The sequence below is a fragment of the Prinia subflava genome, chromosome 1 (assembly GCF_021018805.1).
Source record: "Prinia subflava isolate CZ2003 ecotype Zambia chromosome 1, Cam_Psub_1.2, whole genome shotgun sequence".
In the NCBI taxonomy this organism is placed as follows: domain Eukaryota; kingdom Metazoa; phylum Chordata; class Aves; order Passeriformes; family Cisticolidae; genus Prinia; species Prinia subflava.
This window is the reverse complement of record NC_086247.1, coordinates 41,122,434-41,141,916: the sequence shown is the minus strand read 5'-3', so window position 1 is coordinate 41,141,916 and position 19,483 is coordinate 41,122,434. Positions and strand designations below refer to the sequence as shown.

The 19,483-nt window shown below is 36.5% G+C and overlaps 1 protein-coding gene across 9 annotated transcripts in view; it reads left to right on the top strand.

The window, feature by feature from the left end:
* SNTG1 (syntrophin gamma 1) overlaps positions 1–12,134 on the top strand; it is a 321,667-nt gene extending 309,533 nt beyond the window's left edge. For all 9 annotated transcript variants that reach the window (XM_063394382.1, XM_063394328.1, XM_063394391.1 and 6 more), the window contains one exon: positions 5,847–12,134. In XM_063394382.1, the coding sequence (XP_063250452.1) occupies positions 5,847–6,005 (159 nt within the window). In that variant the 3' untranslated portion in view covers positions 6,006–12,134. The remainder of the gene's footprint in view (positions 1–5,846) is intronic.
* The last annotated feature ends 7,349 nt before the right edge of the window (positions 12,135–19,483 follow it).

The following is a 19,483-nucleotide window of genomic DNA, read 5'->3' as shown; positions in this document are numbered from 1 at the left end:
TTGTTTCAGGGGAGGTATAGGTTGGATATTAGCAAAAATATCTGCACCAGAAGGGTTGTCAATCATTGTAACAGGCTGCTCGGGGAAGTGGTGGAATCACCATCCTCACAGGGATGGTGTAGATATGTAGACTGACACTTCAGGATATGGTTTAGTAGTGGAATTGGCAGTGCTGGATTGACTATTGAACTTGATAAACAACCTTTCCAAGATTCTGTGCTTCTATATATTACCTTCACAGAAAAATATGAGTTATCAAAATACAAATTCTTCCTTCTCTTCCTTCATTTATAATGCAGAACATTTTGTGTGTCTCATGTTTTCCCAGATGTGTGATTATGGCATGTTGAAGCTGTGTGATAATACCCTTTAGAACACTTATTCATGATCTGTAGAATCAAAAATGTTAAAATGCTCAGCTATTGAATTTTGATCCAAACTTAGATAAATTTGTTGCTATTCTAGAAATATCTATATACAAGTGTTTGAAGTTATAGATATACATTGCTTGGGAAAAAAAATAGGTCTGCATCAACATTTTAAATTTTAGCCATATATCTTCATAATTGTCCTGCATCTCTTCTGTGTTCTGGTGGAATATACAGAAATATCAGTATTAATGTTAGAAAAATCTAGGAAAAATACATTTTGGGATAAAGTCGAGTACCACATACATTCATCAGTTAGGCTGTTTTGTTTTTGAGAAAAAAACACTTTCCACCAGGGTTTATATTCCTTTGTGAAAGAAAGTCCTTCACTGACACTGAAGAGTTAATATTTTTTATAATATTGTCAAAATTTTTTATAATCCACTTCATGCCTGTCTTAAAAAATTCAAAATGGCATACTTTGAAACATACAGCATGTGCTATGGATTTAGTTACATTTTATCTTATTTCCCAGTATAGTTCTTTTCAACTTTAAAATAATTTTAGGTATTTAAACATTTCAAATACTGCCTTTTTTTTTCTGTACAGACATTGTACTCATTCTTTTGTTTGTCTTCTCTCTAAGTTAAATCGTGTTACTATGAAGATATATAAAGCAGAATAAAAGAAGTGTTTCCTCATGGATTTAAGCAGTTCAAGTCTAAAAATCTGAGCAATAATTACCATAGGTCACATCAGTGGGTCTATGGCAGGGTGCCTTAAAGCAAACACCTAACTTAAAAGGTATATGTGGCAAGGTCTAAGTGGTTTCTGACAAGAAAACCACTTAAGGTCAACATTAATCACTGATAGCCCCATAGACATTCCAATCTGTAGGTTATTTCCCAGCTGTCACTCAGCAGGAGATATTGCACAAGTTTCCTCAGTGAGACAAAATTTTTATGAGTGAGAGCTACAAAATAGAGCTGTCAGCTTGACAGAATGTGGAGCCAATGTGTTCCTGTATTTCTCCTTACTGAGCTGTTTAGCTTGGGTTAAAAAAACCAAACAAACAAAAAACCCCAAAACCTAAACACAGAAGGGCAAAGCGTTCTCTGCATATGAAAGGCCCCAAAGGGATTCAGTTAGACCTTCCTATCTAGTTACTTATCTGTTCACCTGTTTGTTTAGCTGTAGTTTAATGAGTGTCTCAATAGTATCACAGCAGCTTCCAGAGGTGATACACAATCTAAGTTCCTGTTTTGAGACATAAGCATATGCCTCCAAACATAGGAGTAAGTGATATGTATAAAAATCAGCATTTTATTACTTTATTGAATTTTCACCAAACCAGAAACTGAGGATCTGTGTGCTTGGTAAAACATGTATGACTCAAAAAGCTACACTCCAGTCTGTGCTTTCACTTCCCCCAACTTGCAGCATAACAGTTCTCTCAGAAGAACTCAGGCAAGGCCACACCGCTGTGCTGCATCAGGTGAGCTTTTGTTCATAGATTGGCTGAACTCCTAAGATGAGCAGTACAGAACTGAAATGGGTACAAAAATAAGTTTATCGAGATGAAGGTCCAGTCAACTGTCTTCATCTATTTGAATATGGAAAACCAAAGAAGGCACAGATATGCTATCAGCCAAGGAAGAAGTTTAACTTCAAGGCTTTTGCATTAATCTCATTATTAATTAATACTACCTTAGTATTAATTAATGCCAGTTAATTGGCACTTGAAATTATCTTGTATAGAAATCTAATCTAAATATCCTGAATGACTACTGATCACATTACTGTGAACAAAATAACCTACTTAGTACTGTTGCAAAGCGACTTGATGGGTGCTTGCATCATTTTCCAGCCTGACATTTCTGTTCTTTTCAAGGCTGTTCTTTAAAATGCAACTTTGAATTAATCCTTAAGAGTTTTTCTGTGAGCATCACAGTGCTCTTCACATTTAGATATAATCTTTAAATGGTTATAAGTATGCATCCATAAGATTTTTATAGCGTGATTGCTCAGTCGCAGTTACTGAATTTTTGAGTTCAGATTTCTGACTTGTGTTGGTTTGTGTTGTTCAGTTTTTAGTTTCCTCATGTCTTGCACATGGATTGTATGTCTCATATCTATTTTAGATCAGATTCTATGCAAATATAGAGACCATGTAACTCTACTTTTGATGAACAAATTTCTCAAATAAGCAGTTTATATATGGATGAAAGAGAAGATTTTTATAAAATATAACATGGGTACTTCGAAACATACAATTGTTGGATTTTGTAAATGTATAATTTCTATAGCCGTACATAATATATGTATAATACAGTGCAATAACAGATTGCTGGGGCTTGTTTGTTTTCTTTTGGGGAAACTCTCTGTCTTCTCTTTCCTCTCTGTCTTTTCAATCCAGATTTCCTTTGGCTGCTAGAATTCTAATATATTTCTGAGCTTCTCAATGACTGCATCTTTCTCACATGCCTTTTTGCCCACTGATATTGTCCTCAGCAGGAACTGCAAGTGTTCAGGTCAATAATCTGGAAGTGCCTGGTATAGTGACAGCAATGAAGGGTGAGAGCAGTTTAAACAAGAGGTAGCTTAGAAAGACAATTTGAGGACCAGAGGGGACACTGATATTCCTGGGAGAGTAGGATCTTAGGTGAGGTGCACAGGAAAAAGTCTGGAAACTGTAATAGTAGTAAATTGTCTACTTGTGTGTGGAGAAGTAGGTGTGACTTAAATTAGGATTTTTTTGCTTTTTGGAGGACTCAGAGCATGTGACTTTCCCTACTAGTACCAACTTCAATGACTTAACAGCATATTTTTTCAGGTTTCTCAGGTTTTGTCTGTTCACTTGAAACTTCATCTGGACTATGTGTGCAATATATCCTATCCTGCCTAGAGGAAAGAGTATTCAGACAAAAGTATGGCTGAGGACAGTGTGTACAGAAACAACCAGGGTGGCTGGGGGTGCACATGGGTTCCCCTCTGTCTGCTGGCAGTAGTGTGGACCTGGAGACACCTAAAAGTGCAAGTTCCCAGCAGAAGTGAGGGCATGTTTTGTCTGTCAGCAGTTCTGCATGGAGTTGTATCTGTTTGTTAAGGTTTCTTGTGATTAGGCTAATCTGCCTGAAAAGTGTTGTTCCTGATAGATCCCGTTCCCATCAATCAGGCTGCTGGGAACGGAGGTGCAGCCATTAATCAGACCCGCGTGTACTTGCCACATACCAGTCAGCCTACTGTGCTTCACACTGCTTTAATTTCCAGTTAAAAATGCATGTCTTCATCGAAATAGCAGTAGTGTTTCATTGCAAATAACAACCGAGCAGTTGCTGACTTCTCAGTGCTCTTCTTTGCAGTCAAAGTAATTTCCATGTTGTGTCATTGCTATTGATAATAGTTAGCAAGTGGGACCTTCAGAGGCCCTTCTGTTGCCTCACCCTTTTCCCTTGATGGTCAGTTGAGCAGTGCATATTCCTGATGTGTTACTATTGCAGAAACACCTGTGATAATTCTTGGTAATAATTATCCTCATGCACTGTGAAAATTCAGTTCAGTGTCCAGTAGCTGTAATTATGATAGTGCCAACGTTCGGCTTGTAGCGTTACCTAATTGACTTGAACAATTCTCAAACTGTAGCATTTGTTTTTATATGGTTATCTTGTTGAGACACAGGGAGAAATGTAGATAACACGTGCAATTGATATTAAAATATTTTATGGTTCCACTAAATATTTATTCCCTTAAGTGTCAGGTGTTTTTTTTATAGTACTAAAAGGGTAAATAAACATATTAATAAAGTGAAGTTAACTGAAAACTAACCTAATTCCAATGACTTATAGCTGTTTTGAAATAGCTTCCATAATTCTTTGTTTTCTCATCTTTGAATGTGCCCTGATTTCTTATTTATGATAAATTTTCTTATTTTGAAATTGGAGGGAGGAAAAAATCCACTTTGTCAGAGTGATAAAATTACCTTTCTCTCTTGATTTAAAACTGAGATTGTATTTCTATATAGACACAGCTGGCAGGTGTGAAACTTGGCATAAATTTTATCTCCTTTATTGGGAATTGGTCGTCAAGGGAGTTTAAAGAATCTCATGGGATGTTATCAGTTTATTTCTGAGCATGTCTGAAGGACATCTGCTGAGGCTGTAGGAGACCTGAACAAAGCTTCACCCACTCAGTGCAGCACTGGACACTCTGAACATCCAGCTGTCTGCTTTCACACTGTTGTCCCTCACCCATGAGGGATTTGTGAATGTCTCCATGTATTCCAGGAAAACTCAAGAGGCAGAAAATCACAGTCTGATGTAACTTTGAGAGATTTAGCAATTTTTGTTGAATTTACAACATTTTCAATATTCTCCTATACAAAAGAGCAAAACCCTGCAATAACCTACACTATGTAACCTAGAAATATCGATGCTAGAGAGAAAGACAAGTAGAATATACCACAGATATAAATTATTGGCTTCATGTCACAGTGAAAAAATCTGTATGGGCAGTGAATCAAAAGATGTAAAATCTGTACTATTTTCCCTAGACTTGTATGTATAGAAGTACTTGAGTAATTGCTTTCAAATGCAACAGATATTTATTAATTTAATACCAGCTTCAAAAACACATACTGAAGATAACCTAAAAAAATTGATCAGATAAAGTCAATCAGACCTAAAGGAGCAAATTTATATATGTAATAAAATGTAGTTTTTATTTGTTTCCTCTCCAGTGGAGTCTAAAAAAGTCCCAGCTAGTCTAATCACATGCTGAGTGGGCTATAAAGAAATGTCAATTAAAACAGAAAAATAAGGAAATTTGTATAATATTCCTAATATATTTAAACATGGAGTATGTTCCATTTTTTGGCCCAATAACACATCCAAATTATCACTACGTGATAGTAGCACAGTTTGGAAATATGTCCTCTCTTTTTTAATATATATATTAAAGAATCAGGTAATAAAATAGCTGTTTCATAGTGTTATTTATTAGCTGATTAATAGTGTGAGAAGACATGATGAACAAATGTAATATATGTGGAACTCAATGTTATTAAATTTTGTGGGTACTTTGTTTAAATAGTAGTAGTCCAGAGGTGTGCAGACTGTTACAGCACAGCCATAAAGTTTCTATCTAAATGAACCTGCAAAAGAGCCAGATTTGCATTAACCTGAGGCAAAATAAACATTATATAGTGTCACTTTATTTCCCCTTTAGCTAGTAGGATCTCATATTCCTGTGGAGGCACTTGATCCAGAAATTTGTCCACCTTAGCCTCCAAGCAATTATTTACAGGATGTTCCGTTTTCCATGTCCAAGTCCCTCTAATGGAGAATTGTAAGGCACATTAGCAGAATTACCTCAATCTATTAGAATTATTGCCGTTGGAATAGCGGTTCATTCCTGGTTACGTGTTTGCGGGGTGTTCTTCTGTTTCATGTTTAACCTCTTTTTTTTTTTTTTCACTTCCAGGAGCTGGAGTTTTCTAACCTGTTTGCAGTCCTTCACTGTATTCACTCATTCTTTGCAGCCAAAGTGGCTTGTTTGGACCCTTTGTTTGTAGGCAGCCAAGCCACAGCTTCTGCTGCTCCCACAACTTCTGGTACTGGCAAATTAAAGTATACTACTTGACATCCCCATGACTGCACTGCCACTGAACAAAGAGACATAAAAATGTAAAAATATTCATAAGATTTAGACCTTTGGTGAACCATGTATGTGGAAACCAATCCTGGAGGCAAGACATCTTGCAGCATCAGCAGATAAATGGTCACGTGGGATCCTAATTTCATCTCGGTTCTGCAAGACATCAGTAAATAATCCTAGTCAAAACCCCAGAATAGGATGGATATGCTTTTAGTATTATCTGTTTGTACTTACATAGTGCTTTAAGCAACATTGGAAGCAAAGGAATAAATGGCGAAATGAAGCACTTGAGTATTTAATAAAATTTTCAAATTGCTGTAATAATACACAAATAGAATTGTCATTTTCCTCTTTTCAGATGTTTTTATGACAATATACTAAACTCTGAGTATGAACATAATGCCCTATCATTATATTATTAAATGAGAGCGAGCATATAGTACATGGTGACAAAGGAGATAAGCATGAAAAGGCATTTGTGTAAGTACCTCCTCAAATAAGAAAGCACTTTAAGCACTGTTGTAAATCCATGCTTGTGTTCATACATGGGGTCATGCCACTTTTTCCATTGTATTCTCTTCATCTAACAGTAACATAAACATATAGCCATACAGCAAACATATAGCCATACTGATCTGATACATTAAAAATAAAACAAAACAAACAAGGCACAAAAAGAAAAAAACACTTTTTCATGGATGAGCCCCTCTTCTTTAAGTGGAAATAATGGCATATGAATTTAATTTTAATTATAAATTAAGTGCAAGTACACTAAATGTTGTGTCATCTATTTATTTCTTCCCCTTTTTGTTAGGAATTACATACCGTAAATCTAACAGTCTTTGTTGATAAGATTGTGAAATTGTTTCAGACAACCCACCTGACACATTGTTTCCATGGTTAACCTTGATTTCACATCATAGGTAGCACTTATGTTCCATTTAAACTCTCAACAAATAGACATTTTACATTATGCTTGAAAAATTATTTACCCTTTGAATTTTTAATAAGTTATTTTTAATATATAGATATTGATAGTAAAATACAGGAATAAATTGAATAATCTATAAAGAATACATTACAGAATGCATAATTTCTTTGGTGTTTAAGACCATTACATCACTCTGGGTCAAGTACTAGTTTCAGAGTATCATTTAAAGGTGAAATATAAAGGACTTTCAAACGTAAAATTAATAACTTTGTTTAATTGCAATTTTATAATATAATTTAATTTTGCATTTTGACACACCCCAGTGGAGATGATGGAAAAAAGGTGAAAAATTTCAGTAGTAGTTTTTGGGGTTTCTATTTATTGTTTTGAAATCAAAACTACCTTTTTTTTCCCCCTGCCACTTATACTTGTTAGTAGCACTCATGAGATAGGGCCACTGCCTTGCTTAGCAGAAAAACTAATTCTATCACATCTTTTTCTATGTGTTAGGATGATTAATATTTCAAAAGAGAAGACAGAGGAGAGCTTATCCAAACAGGAATAATTCAAAATGCAAGGCAGGGACAAAAGACAAATGAAATGTAGGAGCAAATCATCTCTGGGTTTTTTGCTTTGCATTAGAAATATTTGGATTTACACGTGTGAGAGCAACGTTATTTTGAAGTATAGCTAATCTAATTTGATACTAGTTCCAAATAATCTGAAAATATTTGGGGGAGAGGACTTTCTAATGTCTTTTGGTACACACCTACTTCCTATTAGTACACCTTCAAGGGCTACACATTTATTTTCCATCCTAAATTCAGTGGAGTGATGTAATAATCCCACTATTAAATACTCTAAGTGGCATCAAAATCCAATGTTTTCATAGACATCACCATGAACTTTTTAATAAGAATTGCTCCCAAATAAGGGGTCACATCTGAAGGACAGGTAAAATGGCTGTCCATAGGATGTTGAGCTTGGGACACAAACCCAGATGTTTTGAATCTAAAGCTGTAACAGTTTAGGAAGTTTAACAATGGTAACTCGTGCACTGCCCTTGTCTCGAAATCATATACTGGAAACACAGATTTTGGCAGAGTGTTGACAGTGCTGAAAAGAGAAGCCTGGTCTCTTTTAATGACAGTTCTCAGTGCTCCCAAATAATCTCCTCCATTTCAGTGCATTGCTGTGGCATTCATGTGTCACAGGAGTGGCCATGTGCTGCCACCTCTGTTGGCAATAGCAGAATCTGGAACTGGTCAGCTGTCAGTTCAGTGTTTTTCCTTCAACAGTTCATGTGATGTGCAGTTGCATCACTGACTCTGAGGGATGTTTAAGAGACATGCTTAAATGAGCATAACTTTTACCCAAACCAGCACAAAGTACGTCACTGCAAATTTCTGTAGATGAAAGAATTGCATTATATGAAAGCCCCCCACCAAGAAGTTAAACAAGAATGCTCATTGTGCAGAAGGGAGTTGGTGACATGAACTTTTGGGACTCTACCAGGGTATCCTGAAGATCTCTGTCAAGAATTCTGTTTGTAGAACACCTGCATTCATCACTGAGACTTTTGCAACTGGGCATTAAATACAGTACATTTAAGAAACACATTAGCCTGATAATAGCTATTTGTTGTTGTTGTTTTTCTAAGGAGGTAAACTGGTGGGGCTTCATAAATACTTTTATTTTCAAGAAGAAAAGTGTTGATGAGAGAATATAGGATATTATAGTTTTGACTGCAGGTCAGTGTTGATTTGTAAATGCAGCAGGCATTTGTGCAGTGACCTCACAGAATATTCAGAGGTGCCTCTGCATCCAACCTTGCCCTTGTAGAGCAACTTGGTCAGTCTTGAACCAAAGAGGCAAAATTTTAAATTCTGTGTTATAACTAATCCTGAAATACTAAAATAAAATTTAAAAACATATTAAATGGCTACATTTTGCATTTAAATACCCACATTTAAAGCATAGTGAACTCCATATGCATATGTCAAAACTCAGGCTTTATATTGCAGTCCGTAATTTCATACATAACATATAATGAATACAAGTATATTGTAAGTCAGCACAGCCCACTGACAATGAAAAAACAGAGTTATAATGAGCCATCAGCTTTTGCTAAAAATCTGTATGCAAGTGAAAGCAAATATTTTAACAAGAAAGAGTAAACAAACCAATCCATGGCATAATATGTAATTTGTTCTCTCTATGTCATGATATTTTCAAGTAAGTTTAATAAAGAAAATTCTTTATAGTACTGTGCCTATTGAAATGATGTTATATGGTATACCAAAAATATGTACTCTTAAGTATAACTAAATATATTTGCATTGATTTGGTTTGCTTTATGATGGGAATTTTAGATTATCTGATCTTCACAGAACTAATTATATACTAGGTTATAGGGTTAGCATAATTTTATTATGGAAGTGTTACCACTTTGAATACATTTGTTTTCATCAGTAAATGAATATGTTTCAGTTTCTACATTCTTTTAAAAATAACAGTTACACATTTTCAAGAGAGCTTTGCATTCCAGTAGCACAAAGGCACCTTTGAAATAAAAATCAGCATATTTTTTAGCTGTTGGCCATTTTATTATGTTAATTAAGTGTATCAAGAACTTTGTGGAGAAAAGCTAGTTTAAGTGGGCTATTTTTTTAAACCAGGCATTTAAAGTTTTGTCTATTCAAACTAGAATTCTTAAGATGCAAACCAATAATATACAGTATCAATATGCTTTGAGAAAAGAATAATGGAAAATCATGTTTTCTAAATTAGTTCTTGATTCCACAAAAAATATATTTATTTATTTTAAATGTGGAGACTTATCAGAACACCTCAAAGTTCACAGTTAAACATGTAGTTGTCAACACTGCAGCCTGTTACTTTAAATGTGATTTGGTTTATTCAATGCCTTAAGATGTTTCTTCTATCAGATGAAATGTTTGAAAAGGCTTGAGATTTTGAGAATGTACAACTCTCTCCCTTAGAAATTCAGATCAGTTTTCATTCTTTCTTAGCAATTCCAAGAAAGCTTTTGGAAATTTTATTAACATTGAAAACACTAAGCCCTGCATTTCACTTTCTATTTCTTTATGTGGTGGTTTGGTCTCTGAAAAAGTCTAGTGTCTGAAAAAAGGTTGAAGCTGATTTTAAAAAGTTCTGTCTCAGACAGTTATGAGTCTGAGCTTAAGACTCACACCTCTGGCTGGTTCAGTATGATGGGAAACAGGAAAGACTCACTCAAGTTCCCAAAGTTTAAGTACTTGTCGTAGATGCCTGAGGTTGCACTTTGGGCACTTCAAAAGGGAAACACAAGGTGGTAATATAGCTTAAGATCTCTGAAGGTGCACATGTATGTATGTGTCTCTCACTCTGTTTCTCTAAGGAACTAGAGGTGCTTCTACTTTAGTGTTTTCATTTTATCGGGGATGTGCTTTCTAAGCCAGGCTCTGCCTGCAGCCATTCATGCAATTCTTCTTATCACAGAGTGGTCATCAAGCACATGAGCTGCTTCTTTCAGGATGACACTAAGCAAGCATCCCAGTTCCAGGTCCCAATGGGCTTTCAGACCATGCAGCCCAGCTGAAATGAGTCCAGAGGAAAAAGCCCTCTGAGATGCTCTCATCAGGACTGCCAGGTCCTAGCGCCAGCCACTGCTGTGGTGGCTGCTGCTCATGCACCATGAGGAAAACGCTAAAAATCTGGGCTTCACAGAGCAGCCCCCTGGAGCTTAGTGCCTGAAGGGGGATGCTGTGCTGCAGCAAGGGGCAGAATGAATCTGAAAAAGGCTGATGCTGCCCAGGCAGATTATTCTGCATCACTTTTTCCCTCACCACACCAGAACAGTATTGGCTGCTATCAAGCTACCCCATGCTGGTCAGCCTCTCCCTGCTGCCTCTTTCATCTGCCACAACCACACACCTTAGTATTCCCTCTGGGGTCCCCAAGCACAGTTCCATGTTCCCTCACTCCCGTTGCTGAGAGAGACACAAAAACTGAGAGAGACACAAAATTGTACTCAGTTACATAATGGAGCCTCTGAACCTGGTACACGGCCAGGGGACAGTGTTAAGGATTACGACAAGAGCATAAGAGTGCTTGAGTGTGTGATTAACTTTCAGGTTATAGCTAATAAAGTCATCTGTGCTTAAGTGCTTTTCTGACTTGGAGAGTTGTAAAGTGGAATTATTTTATTTCCCTGGAATAAGTTCTATAATGTCAACACATTTCTACTTGCTTGGCTCAATTTTCAGGAAGTTTAACAGGGAGAGTGGTTCATATCCTCCTGGAGTCATAAAGAAAAGCATTAGAATACTAGAATAAAAAGAAATTTCTGTTCAGATTCTGTATATTATTACAGTACATTGCATAATCTATTGAAAGATATTGAACAATGTAAAAACAAATGCTTTCATTTATATTTCCTTGTCAGTTTTTTCCATGCCTTCCACTTTCAACAACTTTCTCCACAGGAATCCTAGCTATCTGTTATTGAAATTATTTTGTTATTCAGTATATACTAATATATAATGCTGTGTGTATGTATGCGTGTGGGGATGGGTGTGTGTGTCTGCATGTGTCTATATATTAGTATATACTAATGGAATATATTCAGTATATATTAATGAAAGTTACTTATTAGGCACAACTGTAAAACAGAAGCATACATCCATGAAGCTTTATATTTAAAAAACTTACAATACTATAAAGAAACATATGTATATTAGTTGAAGAAATGGCTATTTTTGCAGGGTATGCACAATCTGGATATATGATAATAAATTGATAAACATTAACAAATTTATTGTTTCATACCTCCAGGAACTTAGGGGTTTTTTTAATTATTCTTATCCCTTTAGCATATTTGCAATATATGTCATAAATTTTAATTTGTTATGGATTAAAATGACTGAAAAATGTAATAGAAAGTGCTATATATTTTATAAATATTAAAAAATAAGAAAAGCTATTAAAATTATTTATTTCATTTTTAGTTAGGGTTTTGTGATTGTTTGTAATATGTATTTGTGACAAGCATAAGTCACCTAGTTGTTTGAGCTCATTAATGTACCACTAATAAAATGCTATCTTCTGTTTTGTTTTTGTTATGCTTCTTTTTGTAATGGAACATAGCAGAAAAAATAGAAAATAAATACTTTTTTAACTAATCTTTTGCATTCAGTCATACAGTGTATGAGTTTTATATTGTTGAAAGCCAAGCCTGGGAAATCAAGAATGTATTTGAAGAACCTGGGGTTGTAAAATTATTTCCCAATGACTGTTTATTTAATAGAAATAATGATCATTCCTTACGTGTATGATCATTTCTACAAGGTCTGTCACCCCCTTAATGTCTGACTAGGATTTTGGAAATATCCCACTCTCACCTGGCTATGAAGCTCAACCTACAGCTATCACACAGCCACCAGATTATTTTACCATTGACATTTAGGTGTTTGGTTGGAATTAACCTAGGCCAGATATTGCAGTGCCTGAAGGTATTTTTGGTATATCTTTGAAACCAAACAGTTTTCAAATGGTGCAGCAAATACTAGAGCAAAAAAGACTTGGATGAGTTTAATTTTGTCTTTTTCCTGACTGAGGGAAGAGATGCTGGAAGATGGAGAGTTCCTGCTTTTATTAAGGCAACTTTGTACATTTTCACAATTTAGGCTGGGAGTCTGCAGTGCACATCTCACATACACATTTTTGTTACCCTTTTTGTGCTCCCAGTGTGGGAAAGCCAGGTAAGCTCCCTTACAGGAGTGTTGCTGTCACCTTTTTCTCTCAGCCCTTCCAAAAGCACTCCCCAAGGCTTTCTTGGCCCTGAGGCTGGGTTTGCCTACCTCAGCTCTCTACCCAAGGAAATCTTTGGTGACCCCAACCCTTTCAGCATCTTGAAGAGAAGGAAAAAAAAATGAACTAATTTTAAGTGTGATGAATATTTTGGGTTAATATGTGTTAAGTCCTCATTCCCTTTAGTGATTAGGCTGTTGTGGGTTAGCAAACATCAGCTCTGCCACATCAGTTAGGTTCCTGGGTCTCAAGTTTGTTTAAACAAACTTGTAAGTGAAGACACACATTTAAGTGAAAGGACAGAAGAAATGAGAGGAGTGAGGTCTTTAAAAAAAGAGATGAAGAGAAACAGAATTTTACAGTTAAGAACACCTTGGAAGGTACAGGAATGTACAGAATTCCAAATGTACAGGAATTCTCTTACAACCACCATTTTCATTTGCCCAGTAACTACAAACTATATTTTGTGTTAAGAGCATGGATAGGACTGAAAGGTATGTTTATTCTGGAAATACCTACCTTCTTCTGTATTATCATTTTTAATCTCATATCTTTTATATCTTCCACACAGATTTTGGCCTCAAATAAAAGCTCTTGTAATCAAAGTTTCCTAATATATCATCCTTGAATAAAATTCTTTAAATTCATGTTTCTTACTTTCCACAGCTAGTATACTTTTACTCCAAGCCCTACAACAATTTATTCTTGCAATATTTGAAATTAATTATGATCTATTTACGTGTGCATCTGACCACTAACAGTTAAAAAGTATAATATTTGTGTCTTTTCAATGACATATTTGTAGTTGTCTAGTGTTTATTTTTCAATATTTTGATGGAAATTATTCTTCCCTTTACCTGTCAACTAGTAGTACTTTTTAAGTATTCTTCAAACACAATCCCCTTTAGAAATTGCAAATTATATCATTTTAGTTTTCTAACCAGAAGCAAAATAATTTATTCTCTGTAGTGCTATGTTGTTACTGCTATATATTTGTTCATAAAGGTGAAGAATTTTACCCTACAGCAAATATTGGCATTTTTTGGCTGTGTGCTTTGTGTACTTTTCATGCACACTCTTCTCACCAGTTTAGGCAGAATTTTTCCCCAGCCCTTTCTTCCATATCATGTACGGCACAGAATTCAACCAGATCTGGCTCAGGACTCGTTAACACTGTGAGAGCAAAATTTTACTGGCCTAAAAATGCTTCCTCACCAGTCTGAAGTTGATTTTAAACCTGAGGCCATAAGCAGAGATGTATTATTTTTCCTAAGATACATAGCATAAAAGCAGCACCAGCTGGAAGAGGGTGTGTGGAACCACTGCCACTCCATACTCTGGTTTGGCCTTGCAGAATTGTTAGCATAGAAGACAATACTGGTTTTGTTTTTCTGGATTACATAAGGTACAACCGAAAACTTTTTAAGACTATTTTTTTGCTGCAGGAGGGAAGATTAAAAGATTTTTACTAGATCCTGAGACTGTCATGTGAAGCTATCTCTAGAAACAGAGGCTTTTTAAAAGTTTAAAAAAAAAGGTCCATCAAGTACCATAAGCTGCAGTGAAGAGACCAGAGGGAGAGTTCTTATGCAGACAGATCCAAACTCTAACCTTTCTCTTTTAAACAGATAAAAAAATCCTTTTATCTAGATGTCTTTATTATTTTTCTTATTTTGCTTCAAGAGTCCAGTGAGGGAAGACAAAAGATCTCAGAAAGGTCAAACCCTTTAACAGAGGAGAGGAAGCGAGATCGTGGTCTTTGTGCTGCAGTTCCACCAAGTGCAGCAAAGACTCCAGCTGGGGCAAGATCACAAACAACTTAGGTTCTCTTCACACCAGAAGACAAATATTTGAAAGAAGTGTGAAGTTGAGGCCTTTTGTCATTTCACAAGAATCAGGAGCTCAGGCCATGCTAACATGGAAGCTCAAAAGCAGAATGAGAACTCATGTCTGGGTGGTTCGTGCAGCTGCAAGCAGTTCCACTCGGGCATGCACAGCTTTCTTCCCTGACAGAAGCTGGGGGCCCCCAATGCTGGTGCAGTATTAGAGAGATCTGAGCTGTATGAAAAGATTAGGGTGACCTTGTGACTCCTATGAAGGACCAAGAGGCTCATGAGGTGGCAGGAAATTGTTCAGAGGAATTAAATTGTTCATATGAATTAAGGAAGAACTGCTTGAGCAACTGAATCTTATCCAGTTTCCTCGGGTGGCAATGTCACATAACCCCTTTCTTAAAAATAATCTTAAAAGTAATCTTAAAAGTAATTAGGTTTTTTGGCCCTCTTCCTCTTGTTGGAAAGCGTACTGGAATCTTACTGCTCTGATGGTTTGAAACTGTCTTCCAATTTCCAGTCTAAACCTATTTGTAACTAGTTTATATCTATCGGACTTAGTGCCAGTGTTATCCAGTAATTTTTTTTTCCATCCCTAGTGTCAGTCCCCTGTTTCCCCTCCTCCCCTTGATATATTTATAGCAAGCAATCATATGCCCTGACAGCTTTCATTGTGCCTGAATGCACAAACCAAGCTCATACAGGAGATGTCGATGCAGGGCAGTGAAATTTGGTGCAGAGGATCCTGAGCTATTGCTGACTCCAGCTGATCTGTCTACCTGTTGTGCTGCAGCAATACCAGCTCAGGGCCAGCAGTAGTTCATCCACTTTAATGCACTTTGAGATAATAAATACAGCCCATCAGCACCACACTGTGATGTACTGCTTCTAGAGCAGATAAAGTCCATGCAGCTCAGGGCTTTCAGCACTGCTCCTCTTCATTGCTCAGTGCAGACATTCGCTAATCAGGCTCCCTGGCTTGTTTCCATACCATCCTAATGGGATGCAGTCTTACTCTAAATCGCTCCCGAATTTTACCTTTTTCCCAGACTCTGACTACTTCTGCACCTCGTGCCATGGTCCAGATATGCTGTCCCTTATGCCCTGCCCTATGGCCATAGTGTTTGTCACTGTCTGCAAAGACTGTGACTGGTAGCATGAGTTATTTCTGTGACTACATCACACTGGTGACTCACAGGCATCCTGCGCAAAGCTACTATATCATGGAACCACTTGCTCTTCCAGCCTTGTGATCAGCTCTCAGCTCATCAGTAATGAGGATGGGGAATAGGAACAGGTCCGTTTATCACCCACAACATAAACTAGGACTTCTTCTTTTTCCTCCTATATTATGGGGAAGGGGAGGGATGGAGAAATGAGCCATCAATTTAAGTTAGCTTTCTGTGAGACAGCTCCCAAGGGTGTAAGGGTAAAGATGCATATTTGGATGCAAATTCTTTTTCTTGGAGGCAGGTTAGAGGATTTATATGCCAGTTCTACCCTTTCCACATCTTTTGACTTCCAGCCATGACAAATAGAAGAAAATAAAAAGCCCTGGAAAGGGCAAAGGAGAAAGAATGAAAGGCTCATAGGAAACCTTTTCTTTATGGTCTTCCAGAGGTAAAATATCTCTAGCATTTATCAAGACTTTTTCCATCTTTGCAATCAGACAGTTTATTTCTGAGTGATTTTTTTAACTCCTGCAGTTGAATTATATTTCAGCAGCTTTGGTTCGGACAGAACTCCAACGACAAAATCAACACAATATTCTAAATACTTTTTTTTTTTTGTTTGATCCAGAGAAATCTCATTTTTCAAAGCCCCTTTTTACTTTATGTGAACAGAACTTTCGGAACACAAATAACACCATAAAGAATTTTATATCTTCAATGGGTGGGGTATTTCTTGTTCTGTTTTCTTTTTAAATATGAACAGGTGAAGCTCAATGAATCAATGTAGTTTCCTGTCTTTTTTTCCTGTGTATAAATGAAATACTCTTAGACTTTTAAAAAGAGAAGTGCAAATTAGTACAAAATAAAAGGACTTTTTTTCAAATATCAAATTCAGCCAGGGGTCATGGAGTTAACTAAGTTATTGAAAGCTTGTGCAAAACAACATTTGTTTTAATAAACAGGAACATTAGATATTAAGTTTATATATATATATATATATATATATATATATTCAGTGTTGGCTTTAAACTATGAGTTATGAGCTGTTTCTACAGAAAAAAAACCAATTCCTGATACATAAAATGCCAGATTGCCTCATAGTGAATACATAAATTTGGCTAAATCTAAATCAAATACAGTGTGGTGGCTGTATTGCAAAGAAGAGAGATGACTGTTCAAAGTGGTCTTTCACCCCTTGCCAGTTGGCTGCTGAGAGGATTTGCAGCTGAGCCCATGAGCAGGCTCATGAGAAGTCTGCAGTCCATGGGTACAAGCTGCTCAGATGAAGGCAGGCCTGTTACTCTGTCCTTCACAAAAAGACCTGGGTTAATCTGATCCTTTCTAATCTCAGGGAGGGAGGCTTCTCTCTTCCCTTCTGTTATTTTATGGGAAAAAAGCACTGGCCTCACAACACCAAGTAAAGATGAGAGAAAATCAGTGTCAGGCTAGTTCAGGAGGACATCTTTCCCAAAATCTCATCCCCAGGTGAGAGGTTTAATAAATAAAAGAGCGTAATATCTTTGGTTTTTTCTAATTGCAAAATTATTTTTATGATTCCCCAGCTTTATGATTGATAGTGCTTAGCCGTGGCTTAGGAATATTGGCAGTCTTCATTCAATTGATGTATGAAAGGAGCAGAAGAGGGTCTTTTTATAAAGTTTTTGCTGTTTAATGCTAAACTTTAACACCATGGTTCCTTTTTCTGTGACTTGAATAAAGTATTCTGTGTTTTATTACATGGCAATGTTTTAATTAGAACAATTTTATGTATTATATTGCTATCATGATTCTTCCACATTTTCCCTCATATATATGTCAGCCCCCAATTCTATTCTCCCACAAGTTTTATGAGATAGCTTCAGTAGTTTCAGTATTTCTATTCACATTTTTGAAAAGATGCTACATTCAGTTTAGATTGGTTTAATTACACATTGTTATATTCTGAATAGTGCTTAAAAAAAGAAGGGGGAGGTGTCAAGGGAGAAGATAGAGTGTTTCAATACAAACAGATAAAATGATTGATCCTCTCTGTAAAATTACAAATCATAATTCTTGATTTTTTTAATTTATACAATATGTAGAAGTATTGTCAATGGGACTGCATTTTCTTTTATGAGTTCTGATACTTTTTGTATATGCTAAGTATTTTTTCCCCTCAGGTTACAGATGTATTTATGTATGTTGAATCAACCCTGCAAAGTACTGACTTGTATGTGAAGTCTGCTGAGGGTAGAGTATTATTCAGAGACCATGTGTGACAACCCGAGACCAAATGAAGCCACAAAATTGTTGTTATTCATCTTATTTCTAAGGCTTGCTTTGTTTCAGTTATTAAATTCTGTGTGAACTTTTAATCAGAAAAATGTATGTGGGTTGTAAAAGGAAATTTGAGATGCTCTAATCCAAAAGCTGTGTGCTTTTTTATGTTTTGGTGAATTCCAGTACTGAATGGCCAGATGCAGGTCTTAAGTTCCTTAAGAAAAAAATGCTGCAAATCTCATGCTTTCAGAATCTCTCCAGGCAGTGTCTGTGCTTTATGTGTGTTCTCTCAAAGAGACCCTGGGCCCTAGTACTTAAGGTATGATATTTTCATGAAAGCATTTTCCTACAGCTATTTAAACTGATGACACCATTTGCTAATATTTTTCAGCAGTAACTTTACCTGGAGCATGAACCTCTTTTAACACTGGGTTGTTTGTTTTAATGTTGTTGTTCTTGTTTTCCTAATGCCTTGCTCTTTTCAGCACTTTAATACCTGAGGATCCCAGAACAAATAACCATTTCCACTGGAAAGAGACTACAAACAAAAAAAATCTATAGCTAATATGTTGATAATATGTCTAAACTTATAGTCTAAAATCCTCTACTTAATCCTAGTCACATGTTTAGAATTGATCTGTCAAGTATATTTGAGACAACAGAATAAAAGAGTTTCTAGACCTGTTTCAGATAACAGCCTCCACGTTTTTTTCATGGAGAAAATTACTCTCAGGATGGAAGAAACTGAAGTATACCATTTTCTTCCAACATCTTGCAGAAGCCATAGCATACAAAACACAGTTCACTTTAAAACACTAAAAATAACTTCTCCCTTTATTTTTAAAACAGTTATGTGATGGTCACAATTAAAAGCAAGCATTTTGTTAATACAACTTCAGGTCATTGCCTCAGATCCTGTCACTGGTCACCACAGAGAAGAGATCAGTGTCTGCCCCACCTCTTCCTCTCACTAGGAGTTTAATTTCTTTCTTATATTATGGCACCCAAACCTGCCCCCAGCACTGGAGGTGAGGCTGCCCCAGTGCAGAGCAGGGCAGGACAATCTCCTCCCTTGCCCAGCTGCTGATGCTGTGTCTGGTGCCCCCCAGGACAGGACAGCCCTCCTGGCTGCCAGGGCACTGCTGGATCACATTTAGCTTGCCACCAATCAGGACCCCCAGGTCCATTTACTGAGCTTCCCTCTTACTCTAGAAAACAGTTTTTAATGTCTTTGTCCCTAATTGTTTGATGACAGTAATTTTTTGAAATGCAAACAATTTTTTGCCTTCTTTTTTACGTCTGACACTACCTTACTGTTGACCACTGCCTGAAATGTTTCCTAACATTGTAAATATAGGACCTAGTGGATCCAAAATTTGGACCTTTTCAGACCATTCTTTTCATGAGTACCCCAAGCAGATGTTCACATTGTTTCTGTAAATGTGATACCAGAAGTAT